The sequence below is a fragment of the Cavia porcellus genome, unplaced genomic scaffold, assembly GCF_034190915.1.
Source record: "Cavia porcellus strain 051 isolate PalLab524CR breed Dunkin Hartley unplaced genomic scaffold, mCavPor4.1 scaffold_12, whole genome shotgun sequence".
In the NCBI taxonomy this organism is placed as follows: domain Eukaryota; kingdom Metazoa; phylum Chordata; class Mammalia; order Rodentia; family Caviidae; genus Cavia; species Cavia porcellus.
The window spans coordinates 72,566,561-72,581,356 of record NW_026947495.1 but is presented as its reverse complement, the minus strand read 5'-3'; the positions used below and the strand labels follow the sequence as shown (position 1 = coordinate 72,581,356).

General features: G+C 39.3%; 1 protein-coding gene across 2 annotated transcripts in view; it reads right to left on the bottom strand.

Moving 5' to 3' along the window:
* Positions 1-1,118: 1,118 nt before the first annotated feature.
* The window catches only part of Fam171b (family with sequence similarity 171 member B), a 66,421-nt gene continuing 52,743 nt past the window's right edge, over positions 1,119-14,796 (bottom strand). Inside the window, exons 5-8 of one of the 2 annotated variants that reach the window (XM_063259415.1) lie at positions 12,908-13,078; positions 11,347-11,463; positions 5,901-6,018; positions 1,119-5,645 (exon numbers count right to left, since the gene is read on the bottom strand). In XM_063259415.1, coding sequence (XP_063115485.1) covers positions 4,301-5,645; positions 5,901-6,018; positions 11,347-11,463; positions 12,908-13,078 — 1,751 coding nt within the window. In that variant the 3' untranslated portion in view covers positions 1,119-4,300. Of the gene's footprint in view, positions 5,646-5,900; positions 6,025-11,346; positions 11,464-12,907; positions 13,079-14,796 lie in introns of both variants that reach the window. The other variant, XM_063259414.1, reaches the window with a different exon arrangement.

Below are 14,796 nucleotides of genomic sequence, written 5' to 3'. Positions count from 1 at the left end.
TGAAAGGTGATGTTTATGTAGTCTACACAAAGTAATTCTGTGATGTAGCTTAACATTTCCAACACGCAGTCCAAAGGAAGGGTCCCTGTTTATCTGTCACGATTATTAAGGGCTAGCAGGTGAATCATTTTTGACGAACTAATTAAAATATCTCGTGTCCATCCACGTCCCTTGCCTGTAGTTCTGTTTCCTATCATTCTTCCCATATTACTTTTCCTGTTGCGGTGAGAACGGGATGGTGATTTAGGAAATGCCTTCTGCTTGGGTCTCCACGCTCCTCCAGGAGGTGAGCATTTCTGAGACTTCAGGGCCTCCCAGAAGAAGACCAGGCCCTGGAGCAAAGGCCGGCTGTCCTTTCAGGGCTCCAAGTGGAAGTCCCCGTCACCTAGCCAGGGTGGGACTCACACTGTTACACCACTGGAGTCAGAGCCCAATCCCATCAAACAGGACAAAGGTAATTATACATATTAATGTGAAAAATTATAAAAAACATCTAAAAACATGGCAGCAAGGATAATTTACAAAACTATTCTAAACCAGGCGTGTAATGTAATGCCAGCACTCAGGAGGCTGAAGCAGGAAGGTCACTATGAGCTCAAGGCCAGCCTGGATTACACAGTGAGTTCAAGGTCAGGATGGAATATATACGACCTTATTTAAAAAAAAAAAATGTAAACCTTCTGAATACAAACTTCTTGAATTCAAAGGTTGTTCATTTGGTTAAACAGAGGCCCTTGGCAATGTAACACTTACATGTGAATGGCCTTTGAGTTATCATTTAGTCTTAGATTTAAAAACCAAAGAATGTTTTTAAAATGGAATGAGGGATTTCATCACTTCAATTTTGCATTCTGATGTTACAGGAATTATAAACTGTTTAAAACTATAACAATTTTACTCTTGCTGTATGGAAAACAGTGTATCTACAATCAGCTTCAATAGTAAAAATGTGAACTTCGGAGCCCTGACATACAAAGTTCTCCAGTTCATTATATAAACAGAGCTTATTTTACTGTGCACAATTTAATCAGTAGAAAGTAAGCAGCTGTTTACCATATTAAATCACAACTGACAGGGGCAGCTCCTGCATTTTACCCAAAATCAAACAATGCACCGAGTCCACTCTTTCATGTCTTATCTTTAATGAACTAGGTTTAACATTTTACAAATCTGTTACAGTTTTGAGCAGTAAGTACAGAAATAATGGCAATAAATACACTAAAATAGGAGATTTCTCTGAAGAAAGGATACAAAAGATAGAAACACTTGGAAACAAGAGGGCAAAATGTAAACTCTAGGTCTGAAATGCAAAATTAATACAGTCAAATTCTTTCACAATGTCAGTGCATGGAGTAATAAGTAACCCATACCTTATAAATGAATGTGTAACTTCGAGGTTTACCTTTCTGGGAAGTTTTGTGGGGCATTATTTGACCCACAGATCTATAAAATCCTATAATATGTATTGATACTGAAGGATTTGAACACATGGAAAGAGATCTCAAAAGTGATGGCCAAAACAACTAAGTTATTTTATTCTTCAACATTTGTGATCTTCGTGGTGTATTACGCATTACAAAAGGGCGTCATCCCCTTACAACTGCATAAATTCATAAAAATTGATTTTATAAAGTCTCAACATCGTATGTATTCAAAAATACATATAGCTGTGGTTTAGCAAATGAACCCATCAGTTTGAATATTTTGCCTTTAAGATATACCCAGAGTATGTACAAAGGATCCTCAAATGTTAACGATTTGTAACCAAAATTATCTAGATTTATACTTGCAGAAAAACTTAGTTTTCAATTTAAAAATTCAAGAAAGTAGTGAATATTGTTCATTTATTATCATTGGGTTAAGAAAAAGTAGATGGCTTCAGTTTTCTAACAGGAAGTCTGTGAACTGCTCACAAATGAAAAAGTCACACTCTTTTGATGGTTAGAAAAGTTAAATTGCCTAAAATTCCCAACCACAAGCAGTACGTGCAGTGACAAAGGAGGAGAAGGAAGCTGGAGAGAAGTAGGAATAACAGAAGTTGGGGGAGAAATAATAAACTTTTTTGGGAAACTAAACACAAAGGTGTAGAAAAGCCCTTGGGGTCTGTCATCTCTTTCCCTTGCACAAGATGAATAAAGTAAGCTACATTCTGGAATGTAGGCCCATACACCAACACATGTATTTCATTTCCAAGCTGAGAGATGAAACATTTTAAAGGTGAGAAGTATACACTTAAAATATTGAGGAGGTGCGATAATTTGCTATGTAGTTTCTAACCTCATTTGAACATAAACAATTTATCAACATGTGCTGCATTTACCAAAAGGGTTAAACACAAAAAGAATGGTTACTTCCATGCAAACTTCTTTGTTCCAACATGAAACACTAGGTCCATAATTTTTAATAAAAACTGCACATCTGATTAATTTGGCTAAGAGAGAAAATGTACACTTAAGAAAGATGTTACTGTATCCTTCTAATAATGCAAATCTGTATCAAAGGCACTTCCGTAGAGCACTTAACATCCTTAACCTTTTCCAAATCATCTTTTTTCCTGCTGCGTCTAATAAACCTTTCTCTATAAGACCAACAAAAAGCCTCCTCTAAGTGTAAACCTTAACACTACTTTAAAAAAATCATATTGACCCAAAATGTTTATCTCTTCTGTGGATTAGGGTAATTATAGCAAATTATGTAAATACCTGTCCTTAAATTCTTTGGGATAATACAGAAAGTACAGAGCTGTTTGACCAATTAGATGCTTCAGAAGTGGTTACAGGAAAATACTGGCTGAAGTCTACTATCTCAAGGGAAAAAGATGTTTTCTTCCATTGTACATCTATCTACAATGTTACTAAAGCTAATGAAACTATTTTGGTTTTTTCAACTTGTTTGGGCGGCTTGAGTTTCTATGTTGCTCTTACTTTGAATAGCAGTGAATGATAAATAAAGCAATTTAGTTCTGTTATTTTCCACCAAGGGGAAGGGAAAGGTGTTTCAGACAAGTCTTCATAGAATTTTTAAGAAACATGGGGTGGGCTGATTTTAATTAACAAGCGCCTTTATTTTTAGGACCTATGAATGATACTTCAGAGTTGAAGACACATAATTAAAAACAAATATTGAATGTGTTCACACTGAATTTTCTGTGATTTTTAAAAAAGGATTTTGATATAATACTTCTAAAACTAAGAAGTAAAAAAACTACAAGTGATATAAAGAAAAATTTATATTTCTCCTGAAATTGAAACTCTTTTCCTCAAAAATGTCCTTTAAAAATGGAAACATCTCTTTACATAATTAGTATCCTGAAAACATTTCTGATCCTCAGAAAAATGGCTTTTCTTTTTCAGCTCATCGAGGTGAAATGTTTATTTTCTTTATCTCCACATATCTTAACATTTTCCTGTTCACATGCAACTCTTCTATCATTTTTAAGTCATGTTTGATAGCCTTTAAGTGACTAAGGTTGGTTGAAACAGACTATGTTAAAATTGATCTTAACTTGTAATATCATTGTTTTGTGGATTACTTAAAAGAAATTTCCTTCATAGCTAAGGTCACTTAATCCTTGAGGGGAGGAAAAAAGAAAAGATTAAGAAATAAAATCCAGTATTAGAGTATACATTTCTCAAATTTCTACATAACAAATCAATACCTTATTTATGTTGTGAAGTTACATTCATAAACAACCCCATTTAATGGTCAGGCAGCTTCTTGTCCACTTTCTATGAGTGTAGAGTTTACTTTTGGGGTGATACGATACACATGCTATTTACCTCAGACAAAGAAAATGGTGCTTGGTCTTTGAACTCTAGGATAACAACAGTCCAAACCTTTATCAAGTTGGTTTTTTAAGTAAAGGCAGAGGAGGACGTAACTGTAACATTTCACAAGGATGATGCCTGGAGAGTTTCATTCCTAAAGGTTCCACAGGGTAGTGGTGGAGGCAGAGGCAACATTTTGGGGAAGCAACTTCGGGAGTTCACGGTTCACGGTCTTACTCTTAGAAGAGTCAGTACCAAATTGGCAAACAATAACTAACGTCTCGACACTATTTTACAGTTTGAAAACTTAAATACTTCAAATTCAGCACTCAAAAATAAATGAAAGGAACAGGCCAGGAAAAAGCATCCTCCCCTGGTATCTTTCTCTCTGGTGACTGAGACCAGTCAAACCATTCTGTGATTTACTCCACTTGAGACATGTCCAGGAACCAGACCACGGCTCAGTCTCAGTTTCTTAAGAATTCCATATTGCAGTTTACCGCCGGAAGCAAGAACAAGCAGCCCGCGAGGGGCTAATTAATGGGGATCAGTGGGCGCTCCTCTCGTTTCTTCCAAATGTTGGTCTTGCTATCTCTTTTGGCTAGTGGTGGTCTGCCCCTCTTTTTCGTGGGCGAAATATTGGCTTCAAAATCTTCGACAGTGCTTTTTCTTCCTGGGGACTCTTCCCTGGGGTGCTCCATGATAACGCCACTCCCTCCATCCAGGATGTGCCTCAAAGCTGGGTCCTCTGGGGAGCAGACGGTGGTCCCACTCTCGCTGCTGCTCAGGTCTAAATCTTCCAAGTACAGGATCTTGGGCTGATGCACGCTCTTGATGAATGTCTTCTCCCGCTCGAGCTTCCTGCTCGAGTGGTGCTCATTCATGTCCACCCCGGAGTCCAGGCTTGTGTCATTGCTCTGGGTTCTCTTACCCTTTTTCAGGTCTATGAAGGAATGCCTCACTTGAGCAACTGGCTTTCCATCGAGAGACACAAACCAAGCTCTGGGGTGAGGGGAGGGCTTTCCTTTGGACAGCTCCAGGAGGGTCTGTTCTGAAATCCCTTGAAGTTCTGATGAAAATGGAGTCATTACGACGGCTTCATTCAAGGTTCCAGGCACAGAGACCGATTCCAGTAAGCTGTTGGAATACCGGCTCCAATCTGAAGTCTGGGACGGCAAGCTCTGCTGACCTTCCAGGACAATGTCCTCCTCTCTGGCATCTGGGGGCTGGGCATGAGAATGCATTGGCATTTTGGGCAATGTCTGCGTGAAGTTCTCTCTGTTCACTGGTTCCATCAGTTGGCCGTAGACTAACTGACCCTTTCTTGGCAGAGTGGCTGACTTGGCAGTGTGTAACTGCTCTGGAGCAGAGAAAAGGTCAGATGTTTGTAGGATGGCGATGGGCTGGCTGTAGATATGCATAAGCTGTTCGGGAATCTGGGAACACCCATACCCCTCCTCAGTCCCTGTGAGGTACCGCTTTTCCTCAGGAGCGCCACCTAACGACGAAGACAGGTTGTTGCTAATGTGCTTAGGCTGTTTGGTCCCCATATTGGGCTCCAATGACTGTATTGGTTTTCTCGAGTAACTGCTTTGACTGGCTGATAGAAACGAAACATCTTCGTTGTAGATTTTAAAATTATCCCGAGTTTTTACCATGGAAACTCTTTCTTCTGTTTCTGCCTTTGATGGTTCCTTCTTTTGAGGACTATATGAGGAGTTTTGGGCATTGAATAACTGTGATTTGTCCTCAGATTTTAATGCAGCTTTGACTGAACTAATGTGATTAATGTGTGTTGTTGAAGTTGTCTGGTCTCTTTTAAGCACTTCAAGTTTAGTGGTATTTCTTTCTCTTTTTGGTGGAGTACCACACTTATCCCTACAATAGAAGATAATACAAAGTTATTTAAGAGTTATGATCTAGCAGGCTCAGCTTTGTAAATTAACCCCACAATATGCAAACCACCTAAGCAATGCTACTGTTAGTTAGGATATAATGCTTTTGATCTCTAATCTACATATCTTGAAGACTACATTTATTTCTACAAATCAAGTTTGCAATACATGGAATGTTGAAATGACACTATGTTTGATATTTTCTGTGTTTATCCACATTGATTCATGTTGTTCTTACCTGCAATAACAAAGAAGTACAGCAAAAAATCCAATGACAATGACTATGGTTCCTCCTAATATGGCTGTAAGAAACACTGTGTGGTAGGCTGTTATGTCCTTGGAATCTTCATTTATACCTGAACCTCCAAGGTTCAATATAAACAAAGAAAAAAGGGAGAAAGAGAGAGAGAAAACACTCTTTTAGGTCAAGTAGTCAGCTAAGTCAAATCCTAGATGAGGCAGCCTAAGTGCACACAGTTTTGTTTGGTTCCCTCCCAGGGCAGCCTTCCCTGTGGATGGAGCGCACCTTCCCTACCCCTTGGGATTAATCAATGGACTTGCTTTGATCAAATGCAATGTAAATGAGGCTGCAAGGTGTGGCTCTATCCTCTTGCTAAGGCACTTTGGTACGGAAAAGGTCACTACTCCTTCACCTTGGGTTCTGGAATGAGAAAATAAGTTGGATTGAACCAAGCCAAACCCCCAACACAACAGCTAACTCAAAGCACTCATGCCACAGAAAGAGAAATTGATGTGTGCTAGTGTCAGCCACTGAGATAGCAGGGTATCTGTGGCATATGCATACCTGTGTGCAACATACTTTGATCATACCAGCCTGTTACCTCCCTTCCTCCCAGTCCCCTTCTGTTTCCCTAATAGTCTCTAAGGGCTGTGTATTGGAGAAATTACTACTTGGATCCTGAGACGCGACTGTAACAAAAACCTAAAATACGTGACACTGGCTTCTGGGTCAGGTAGGATGTAGTGAGGATTCCGGAAGCAGTAAAATCAGTGGCCCAGACAGTCGTAGCAAAATATTTGATAAACTGGTAGAAATATTTCTAACTAACTGGACCTTTATGCTAAGGGTTTTTGAGATAGATTTCTAATAGCATCACTAGTTGCAAATAACTAGGGGAAAAAAGGAGAAATGTTAAAGTCAAAAAGAATTGACCAGTGCAAGCAGGGATGTAACACATATAAAGAATTCAAAAGTTCTGAGACTTGAAAGATCAGAAGCTGCAAGCCCTTCTTCCTGGGGTTACAGTTATGGAGACACCATGACTTTGGGCAGACTGAGCCCAGCAAGAGCCTAGGGGACCCGCTGTCCTCCTAGGAGAGCCTACACAGCCAGTGCATGTTTGTGTGCATGCGTGCAGGTGCACGTGTCTGCGCGCGCACGCGCGAGCACGCACACACACACCCCTGCTCTCAAGGTAAGCTTCACTAAGTAAACGGTAGCCCGTATAACAGGAGGTCAAGATAAGCTATTAGAGTCTGCATGGAAATGAATGCTATCAGGCCACTCCTCATGAGGGAATCTGCTTTCATCTTCCTCAGAAAAGGACGTAGCATACATTAAGTCCACTTGTCACTCTCAATTACACTCTGAATGTACATTTAGGATGAGAAGAAGGATGGGACACTGATTTTCTGTCCATCTCTACCTCGAGAAAATATCCACAGTTAGGATCCTAACCCTAACTGAGGGCCCTGGAAGAGACTGAAATATCATCAGGTCACACGTGTATCCGTTAGGGTTAGGGTTAGGGTTGATAAAAGTGACACAATAATCGTAATATTCATAGATTTGGAGAAGTAGCATTGTGGTGATGCATATAGATCACCACAATGGAGTTTGGGGTGGCTTCACATCTTCAGATCTCAGCTTCCCTATCTGCAAAGCAGAAATTTTTTAAAAAGTCATATATAGCTCATATGAGCCCTGGGGATTAATATGAATTAATAATTTCGAGGCAGAACAGTGCTTGGCCTTGATAAGCACTCAGCAAATGGTGACAAAGGTTGTTACTGAGTGAAGATTTGAAGTTATACAACAGGCACTCTGGTAACAGCTATTTTCATAGATAGTAACTGATAACACAGTGCATACCATATTCAACAATTAAGCACAGCAGTGTAATACAAAATTTCTTTAATTAAATTTAAAAACAACTACAGTAGCTTAATTCTATCCTAGAATCTCATGCAGGACCAAACACTGTAATAAAGTCTGATTATACAAGGAGTCAATAAGAAGTACTGAGAATGATTAAATTAAAAAAGTTTGTTATAGGACAAGATACAGTCCCAAGAATGATGGAATAAATGAGGGGGAGTATTTTGAAAGAAATGAATGGCAATGCATCTTTACTGGAGAAATCCTTTGTGTAAGGAACCCTCCCACGCCCTTCACACACATACACCAGTGTCAGAAATGTTCTGCATGAACAGAATATGTTGTTACTCCCTTTGCAGGAATAATCACATCTGTTGAATCAGACACATTCTAGTGATATTCAGAGCCATCCATTCTGCAAGCATATCCTGGCCGAATCAACACTGGACTAAAATTCATGTGCTGAGGTCCCAGCCCCACTATAACTGAATTTGCTTCAGGGCCTAGAGAGGTGACAGGTTAAGTGAAGTCATGAGGGTTGAGCCCTAATCAAATAGGAGAGATGCCATGGTACAGAGAGAGGAGGATTCCACAGTGAACACATACAGGTCACTGCAAGAAGACCACCAAGAAACGCCTCTCAACCCAGCTCTGGGGCTTCCAGCCTCCACAATGTGAGAAAACAGAATTTCTGTCCTTTATACACTACCCTACTATGGAGTCTGGCTATGATAACCTGAACAGATGAATACAGTAGCCAAGCCCTGAGTTAAAAACAAAGCAACTAACACTCAGATGGGTACGTCCCTCTTTCAAGCTCACCCTATAAATTTTAAGCAAAGGCAAAGCTACTTGCAAGTCATTCGAACCTCTAATGGTACAGTGTTCCTCCAGGCAGGATATGTCTGCAGAGCAGACTGCTCAAAAGCATCACAGAAAGGTGTCTCGTTCAAGCTAAGTGAGAATCCCACAATTCTGTTTGAGTATTGAGGCCCACACAAAATCTCTCCCAACAGATAAGCTGGAACAGAACTTCTACCTCTTTTAGAAAATGATTTTGGCTTTTTCTATTCATAAAACCATCTTATGCAAACTGGTTGCTTTAGGTATATTTTTAGTGAAAGTATATTTCTCTAGAAAACCCAAGTGATCCTTAGTTTACTTTTATTTAAAAGGAAATAACTTAGATTTAGTTGAGTTGAAGTACCAATAAATATTAATTGTGCTTCGTTGTGAATATTTCATGATGATTGGAAATCTAAAAGAGGATAAGGCCAAACAGCTGGCAAAACTGAGTGGTATTTTATAACACAGAGAACAAAGGTGACCACCCTCTGGTTTCTGAATAAATAATCTTGCAAGAACTAACTTCAAATAGAAATAAAAAGAATTATTATTCTTCATTGCATTGGCTAATGGCTGTTTCTTCTAAAGGAATTGTAAATGTTGGTTTCATTGAACAAAACCTTGTTTGGCTGCATGGTTTGACATTTAAAATGAAAATAAAAATCAAATGGATTTTTAAAACATTTCTTGGCAAAACCTGCATCTTCAAAATAAAAGATAAAGTTAGATGACAGCATACTGCAGAGAGACGTGAGTAAAATGTCATTTACACTCTGAATCTGGGTGATCGCTGACCAGCATGAAACAGTCAGGCAGCAGCTGTCTCTCAGCTGGGAGCCGAAACATTTGAAAAACCAAAAAGATCCTAGAAGAATGATGCCCACCTGAACTTTCAATCCCAGATCCTCATTAAATGAACACTAAAAGTTTTGCTTTGCTCTCATTCTGTAAATACCCAACGTATGAAGATGTAGGACAATGAATAAAAAAAATTAAAATTAAAAAACAAAAAACAGTGCAAGCAAGCCTAGCCGGTGGCAGGGAATGTGAAGAACCAGTTCCATTTAGGCCAGCAATCGCTGAAAGGGCCCGCGAGGCGGGAGCAGGCAATGGGGGAATCAGTCCAGACTACAGCCGGCAGGTGGCTTCCTCTTTACTCACAAAGATGTAAGGGATAAAAAACACAATGTGTAAAGTTCTTGAGAAATTTACTAAATGAGGATTTCCCTGGGTGCAGACACTCTTAGTCATGTGATGATATTAAATGTAAGTAAATGAGACACTCATTTCTCCTAGACTGTGGGTGTCCCTAACAGACAATCCACAGGTTCCAGCCACCAGATCCCAGCATCCCCTTCTGTACCAGGCTTCAGGTCAGGTCTGTTTTCCTTTGGTTTCTCCTCTACCTTCTCTCCAGAGCAAGCTGGAGACACCTGATGGACAGACAGCCTCCCACCCTCCCAGCCCACAGGCCAGGGGATGTGCTCACAATGCAAGGTCAGGTCCAGTGAGCGGACTCAGGGTCTCCAGAGTGAGCCAGAAGAGGGCAATGGGAAGACAACAGGAGGCAGGGGTGGGTCACCACCACAGCCACCAGCCACGACAGCCACCCTGGCTGCTCACTGGGTCTTGGAGCTGCAGGGATCCTGGCCTCTTCCCACACCAGTTCTTCAGCCTGCCCTAGAATCCTGTTTCAGGTGTTCAGAAATTACCCAAAATCTGTTTCTATTGATTGTAACTGAAAACTCTTAATTCATCCGGACAGAATTCATTTGCCATGGAGGTACACAGCTGCGGCTTAGATCTGAAGTGGCCTCCAAAGCCTCGTGTCTTTGGGAAGTGCTTGGATTATGGGGCTTACAGCTGACGGCTGACGGCTGATGTGCTGATAGGAGCTGGGGCTGGCCAGGAGGGGTCGCCTGCCAGGGTCTGTCTCCCTCCCAGCTCCTTCCTGGCTGCCATGAGGGGGGCAGCTTCCTCTGTTCTGCCACTCTGTCATGCCTTCCTTCCCCGTCACAGTGTGAGGACTGTGACCTCAGCCAAAATAACCCTCTGGGTACTGGGATACTGAGTTCTAGCAACCAAAACTAAACAAAACAAACAAACAAAAAAGACTAAGACACACACTAAATAACCACCTATGTGAACAAACTCCTTCAGAGATCCGTCAGATATTACATTATAGCTATCAGAGTCCTCAGAGTTCATGGACCTTAGTGTTTTCATACATATATTTTTTAAAAATAGAGACCATATAGAAAAATGTAGCGTATATACACAACAAAATACTATCCAGCCGTAAGAAAAATGAAGCCATGTCACACGCAGGAAAACAGCACTTTAGACCATAATATCATGAGAGTAAGTCAGATGCAGAAGGTTAAATATCACACAGTTTGTCTCACAAAAGAAACCCATAATAAAGCTGCAAGAAACAGTATGTCTTAGAGATGGGGAAGAGGATCGGGGAAAGGGAGAGGGTGGGAAAATGCATCAAAATGGTCAAGATACATCATATGCCTGGACAGCTCCCCAACATGAACCGCACTGCTCAGTATGCAAACATGCCCTGGTCACAAAGCAGAGCTGAGGTTAAGTGCCTTCTCCAGAGTCACACAGCCAGGAAGGGAAAAGCCTAGCATGAATACAGGGCTGGTGACAGAGCTTCCAGCGTGATACCTGTATTTATTTCTAAACTTATTTTTCATTGTTAAGGTACCTCTCATTCCTGGAAGGGGAGCTGCTACCCAGTAGCCCAAATGGGGTGCATCGTAAGTCCAGATTAAATGACTGTCCTGTTCTTTGACCACTCCTCGGCCAGAATTCACCCAAGCACCTAAAAAGGAAGGCAAATAAAAAGTGCTAGCTATAACGTATCTGTACATGTACATATACATATAATCATGTATCTTCAGAGCTGACAGGACTTTGCTAATAAGTCACATGAAGAGTGCTATTCAGGACTTTTTCAAAGACTAGAATACCACAAAATATTATCATAGAATAATGTATGTTAAATATATCATTTTATAGTACAGTGCATAGTATACAACTTAGAACAATTTGATTTATTTGACTATAAATGAACTAAGGATGTGACACACTTAGAAAAATACTTTCTGTCTAATTAATGTTTAAATTGTACACACTGAAACATTTCCAAAAGATGTGAATAGTGAAATTTTAGCTCATTTCAGGTAGTTATTTATCACCTGTGCTGGGATTTTAATTAAGTATTTACAGTGTTTATTTTACAGCATTATTAATTTACTAAACATTGTTTTTCTAATGCCATTAATGTAACTGACTAGAATTTTTTTAAACTATAAGAACTGCTATCTGGTTCAATAAAATCTTGCCCTCCACAGAGAAAAGAATTCAGTAAAACCCACGTATCTCATGAAGTTTTATGTGCAAATAACAACAGCTATTTATATGTTTGGCTTCTTATTGTAGTAAATTATTTACAACATGTAAAGCAGTAGTTTATTTTTAATTGTTTCAAGGTAAAATATACTGTGACACACATATGCAAGGTATAATCATTAAATCAGAGTAATTTGCATTTCTATCTCCTCAAATATGTATCTTGTCTGTATGTTAGGAATCTTTGGATCCACTTCCTATTTTTTTGGAATATTTTACACACTGTTACCCTAATAACTAAGATGCTACAGAACACTAGAGTAATTCTTCCTAAGTGTTTTTCATGTTTTCATTTTCTTTTCTTTTTTTTTTTATCAGTATCAGGAATCAAACTCACGACCACGGGCTTACAAGGCAGGCGCTTATGCCGCTGAGCTAATCCCCAGCCCCTGCTTTCATTTTCTTAATCACATGTTTCTCTTTTCATGAAATTAGTCTACATTACTTAATTGCTTTAATCAAGCTTTTAAGTAAAGTCCTATCTTCTGTTAAAACAATTTTATTTTCATACTGGAAATCAAACTCACAACCACACATTTGCAAAGCGTTTATGTCACTGAGCTAAATCTGAGGCCCCCAAAACAAACATTTAAAAGGATACATTTTTCAAAAAAAATTTTATCTCAAAATGTTGGCAGTATGAAAAATACAAGAGAAGGTGAGTAAATAACACTTTTTTTTGACATAATGTATTGACATCCTATCTGCCCGTAACTGTTTCATAGTAATCAAAACCAGGTCCATTTTGATTACTAATAAAGCATATAAAGTTATATCACTGGAAAGCCAGAACTACATCGAATTCTCAGATGAAATTCTCAACTGTTCGAAAGGCTTTCACCTCGATGACATACCTGTGTTCATATTGAAGGTCCACGCAGGGATCCGATCCCCTGCTCTCACATTATTTGTGTGTGGAAGAGGAAGAGACACTTGGATAGAGCCATTCACTTTTAATTCTTTCCCCCCAGAAAATATTTTCACACATATTGCAGCAAGAGGGGTCAATTCAACGTTTTCAAAACCTAAAAAAAGGACAGTATGTTCAAATTCTATGTAAACACATTAGAGATACATAAAAATTATTAGGGGTCTAAAATACCCAGCTTCTCGATTTTCATCCAGAGTCACCCATTTTAACATCAAATAGTTACTGGCTTCCCATTACAGACTTTTCAAAAGTAATTTCAAAAGATTTCATAAATAAGTGAAAGCCTCCAGTGTAACATAGACGAGTCAGTCTAAGCCTGAGTTACCTAATTCTCACACCATCATCCAGTTACCAAGGACACTGGAATTCTATCAAATGTTTTTAAAAATTTAACAACCAATGACCAAAAATCACATCTCCACTACTGTACGTAAACAGAGGCTGCACCATCCCACATCCTCAATCCTCCTCGATACAGACCTGCAACACTAGACCGGCATCTCACATAATCAACTCACTCAGCTGTGCCCTGTGTGTAAAAAGTACTCTTCTTAAAAATGGAAACTGTCACAGGCAAGCTTGGCAGTTGGCAATTAAACACAAAACCAAAATCGCTAAGCAGTATCATTATTTGTTTAAACTTACGTCTTGACATATGCTTAGTAATAATATAATTAAAACAATTAACATAAACTTAGATTTCAAACGCTGGTATCACATCATACCTCGAGCCCAAAGAGTAGAAGAAAACAGGTTAAATAGAAAGACTGGTTTTCCTGATTTTCCTAAAGTTCTACATATTAGATTATGTAATCTATTGTATGCTTTCTTAGAGATCTGTTTTCTGTTTCTTTGAAGAAGACGAAAGTAAAAAGTACTCTGTCTTTTGCTTTAAAATATTAGTGATAATGTACACCAGGACATTTAAAATGCATAAAGATATGGCTATCATGTTTAAAGTATGGTATTGATTTCTATGAATTATTTGATAATTTTAAATTTTCTAAGAAATTTATTAGAACATTAGAAACAGAGAAACTATACTATTATTTGCTTTGTCCTAATGTAATTTTTGAATATTTGGCTTCAAAGCTAGAGCTTTATTCGTTCATTTAACACATTTATAAAACTTCTACTGGCCCAACATACTCATATGGGCTCCAAAGAGACGCTGAATACACACATACAAAGTTACTGATGCTATCAAAAGCCCTTTTTTGCTGGGCATGGTGGTAGACGCCTGCAATCCCAGCACTGTGGGAAGCTGAGGCACGAGGATGGCAAGTTTGAGTCCAGCTTGGGCAACTTTGCAAATCAGAGAAGTCCTCATATCAGCATTTGTTTAAAATTATGTCCAAGTATACACTTAGTAATCATTCATAGAAGTTGAAATATAAAAACGGCTGGGAATGTAGCTGAGCACAGAGGCTCTAAGTTCAATCCCCAGTATTACAAAATAGAAAGAAAAAGAACGAACATCCTTTCTCGTTCTTCTTCCATTTCTTAGTCAGTCCCACGCCCCCAGAAAACATTAATTAACACACCGTCATCTATAACGGAAATGTAACCTATGGGATCAATAGAGAGTCCTCCTGAAGAGGGGCATTTGAGCTGTGTCCAGTGGGCAGGAGACACCCATGCCAAGATGCAGAGGAGAGCCTTCCATGGGGGATAAATGAGCACAAAACCTCACATCAGGTATGATCTTGGAAGTGCCAGCAACACAGGTGGCCATCGGCCCTGTGTCTTCAGTGACCGGAGAAAGTCACAGCTGGCTTACTGAAATTTTTCACGAGCTACCAGAGAACTAGC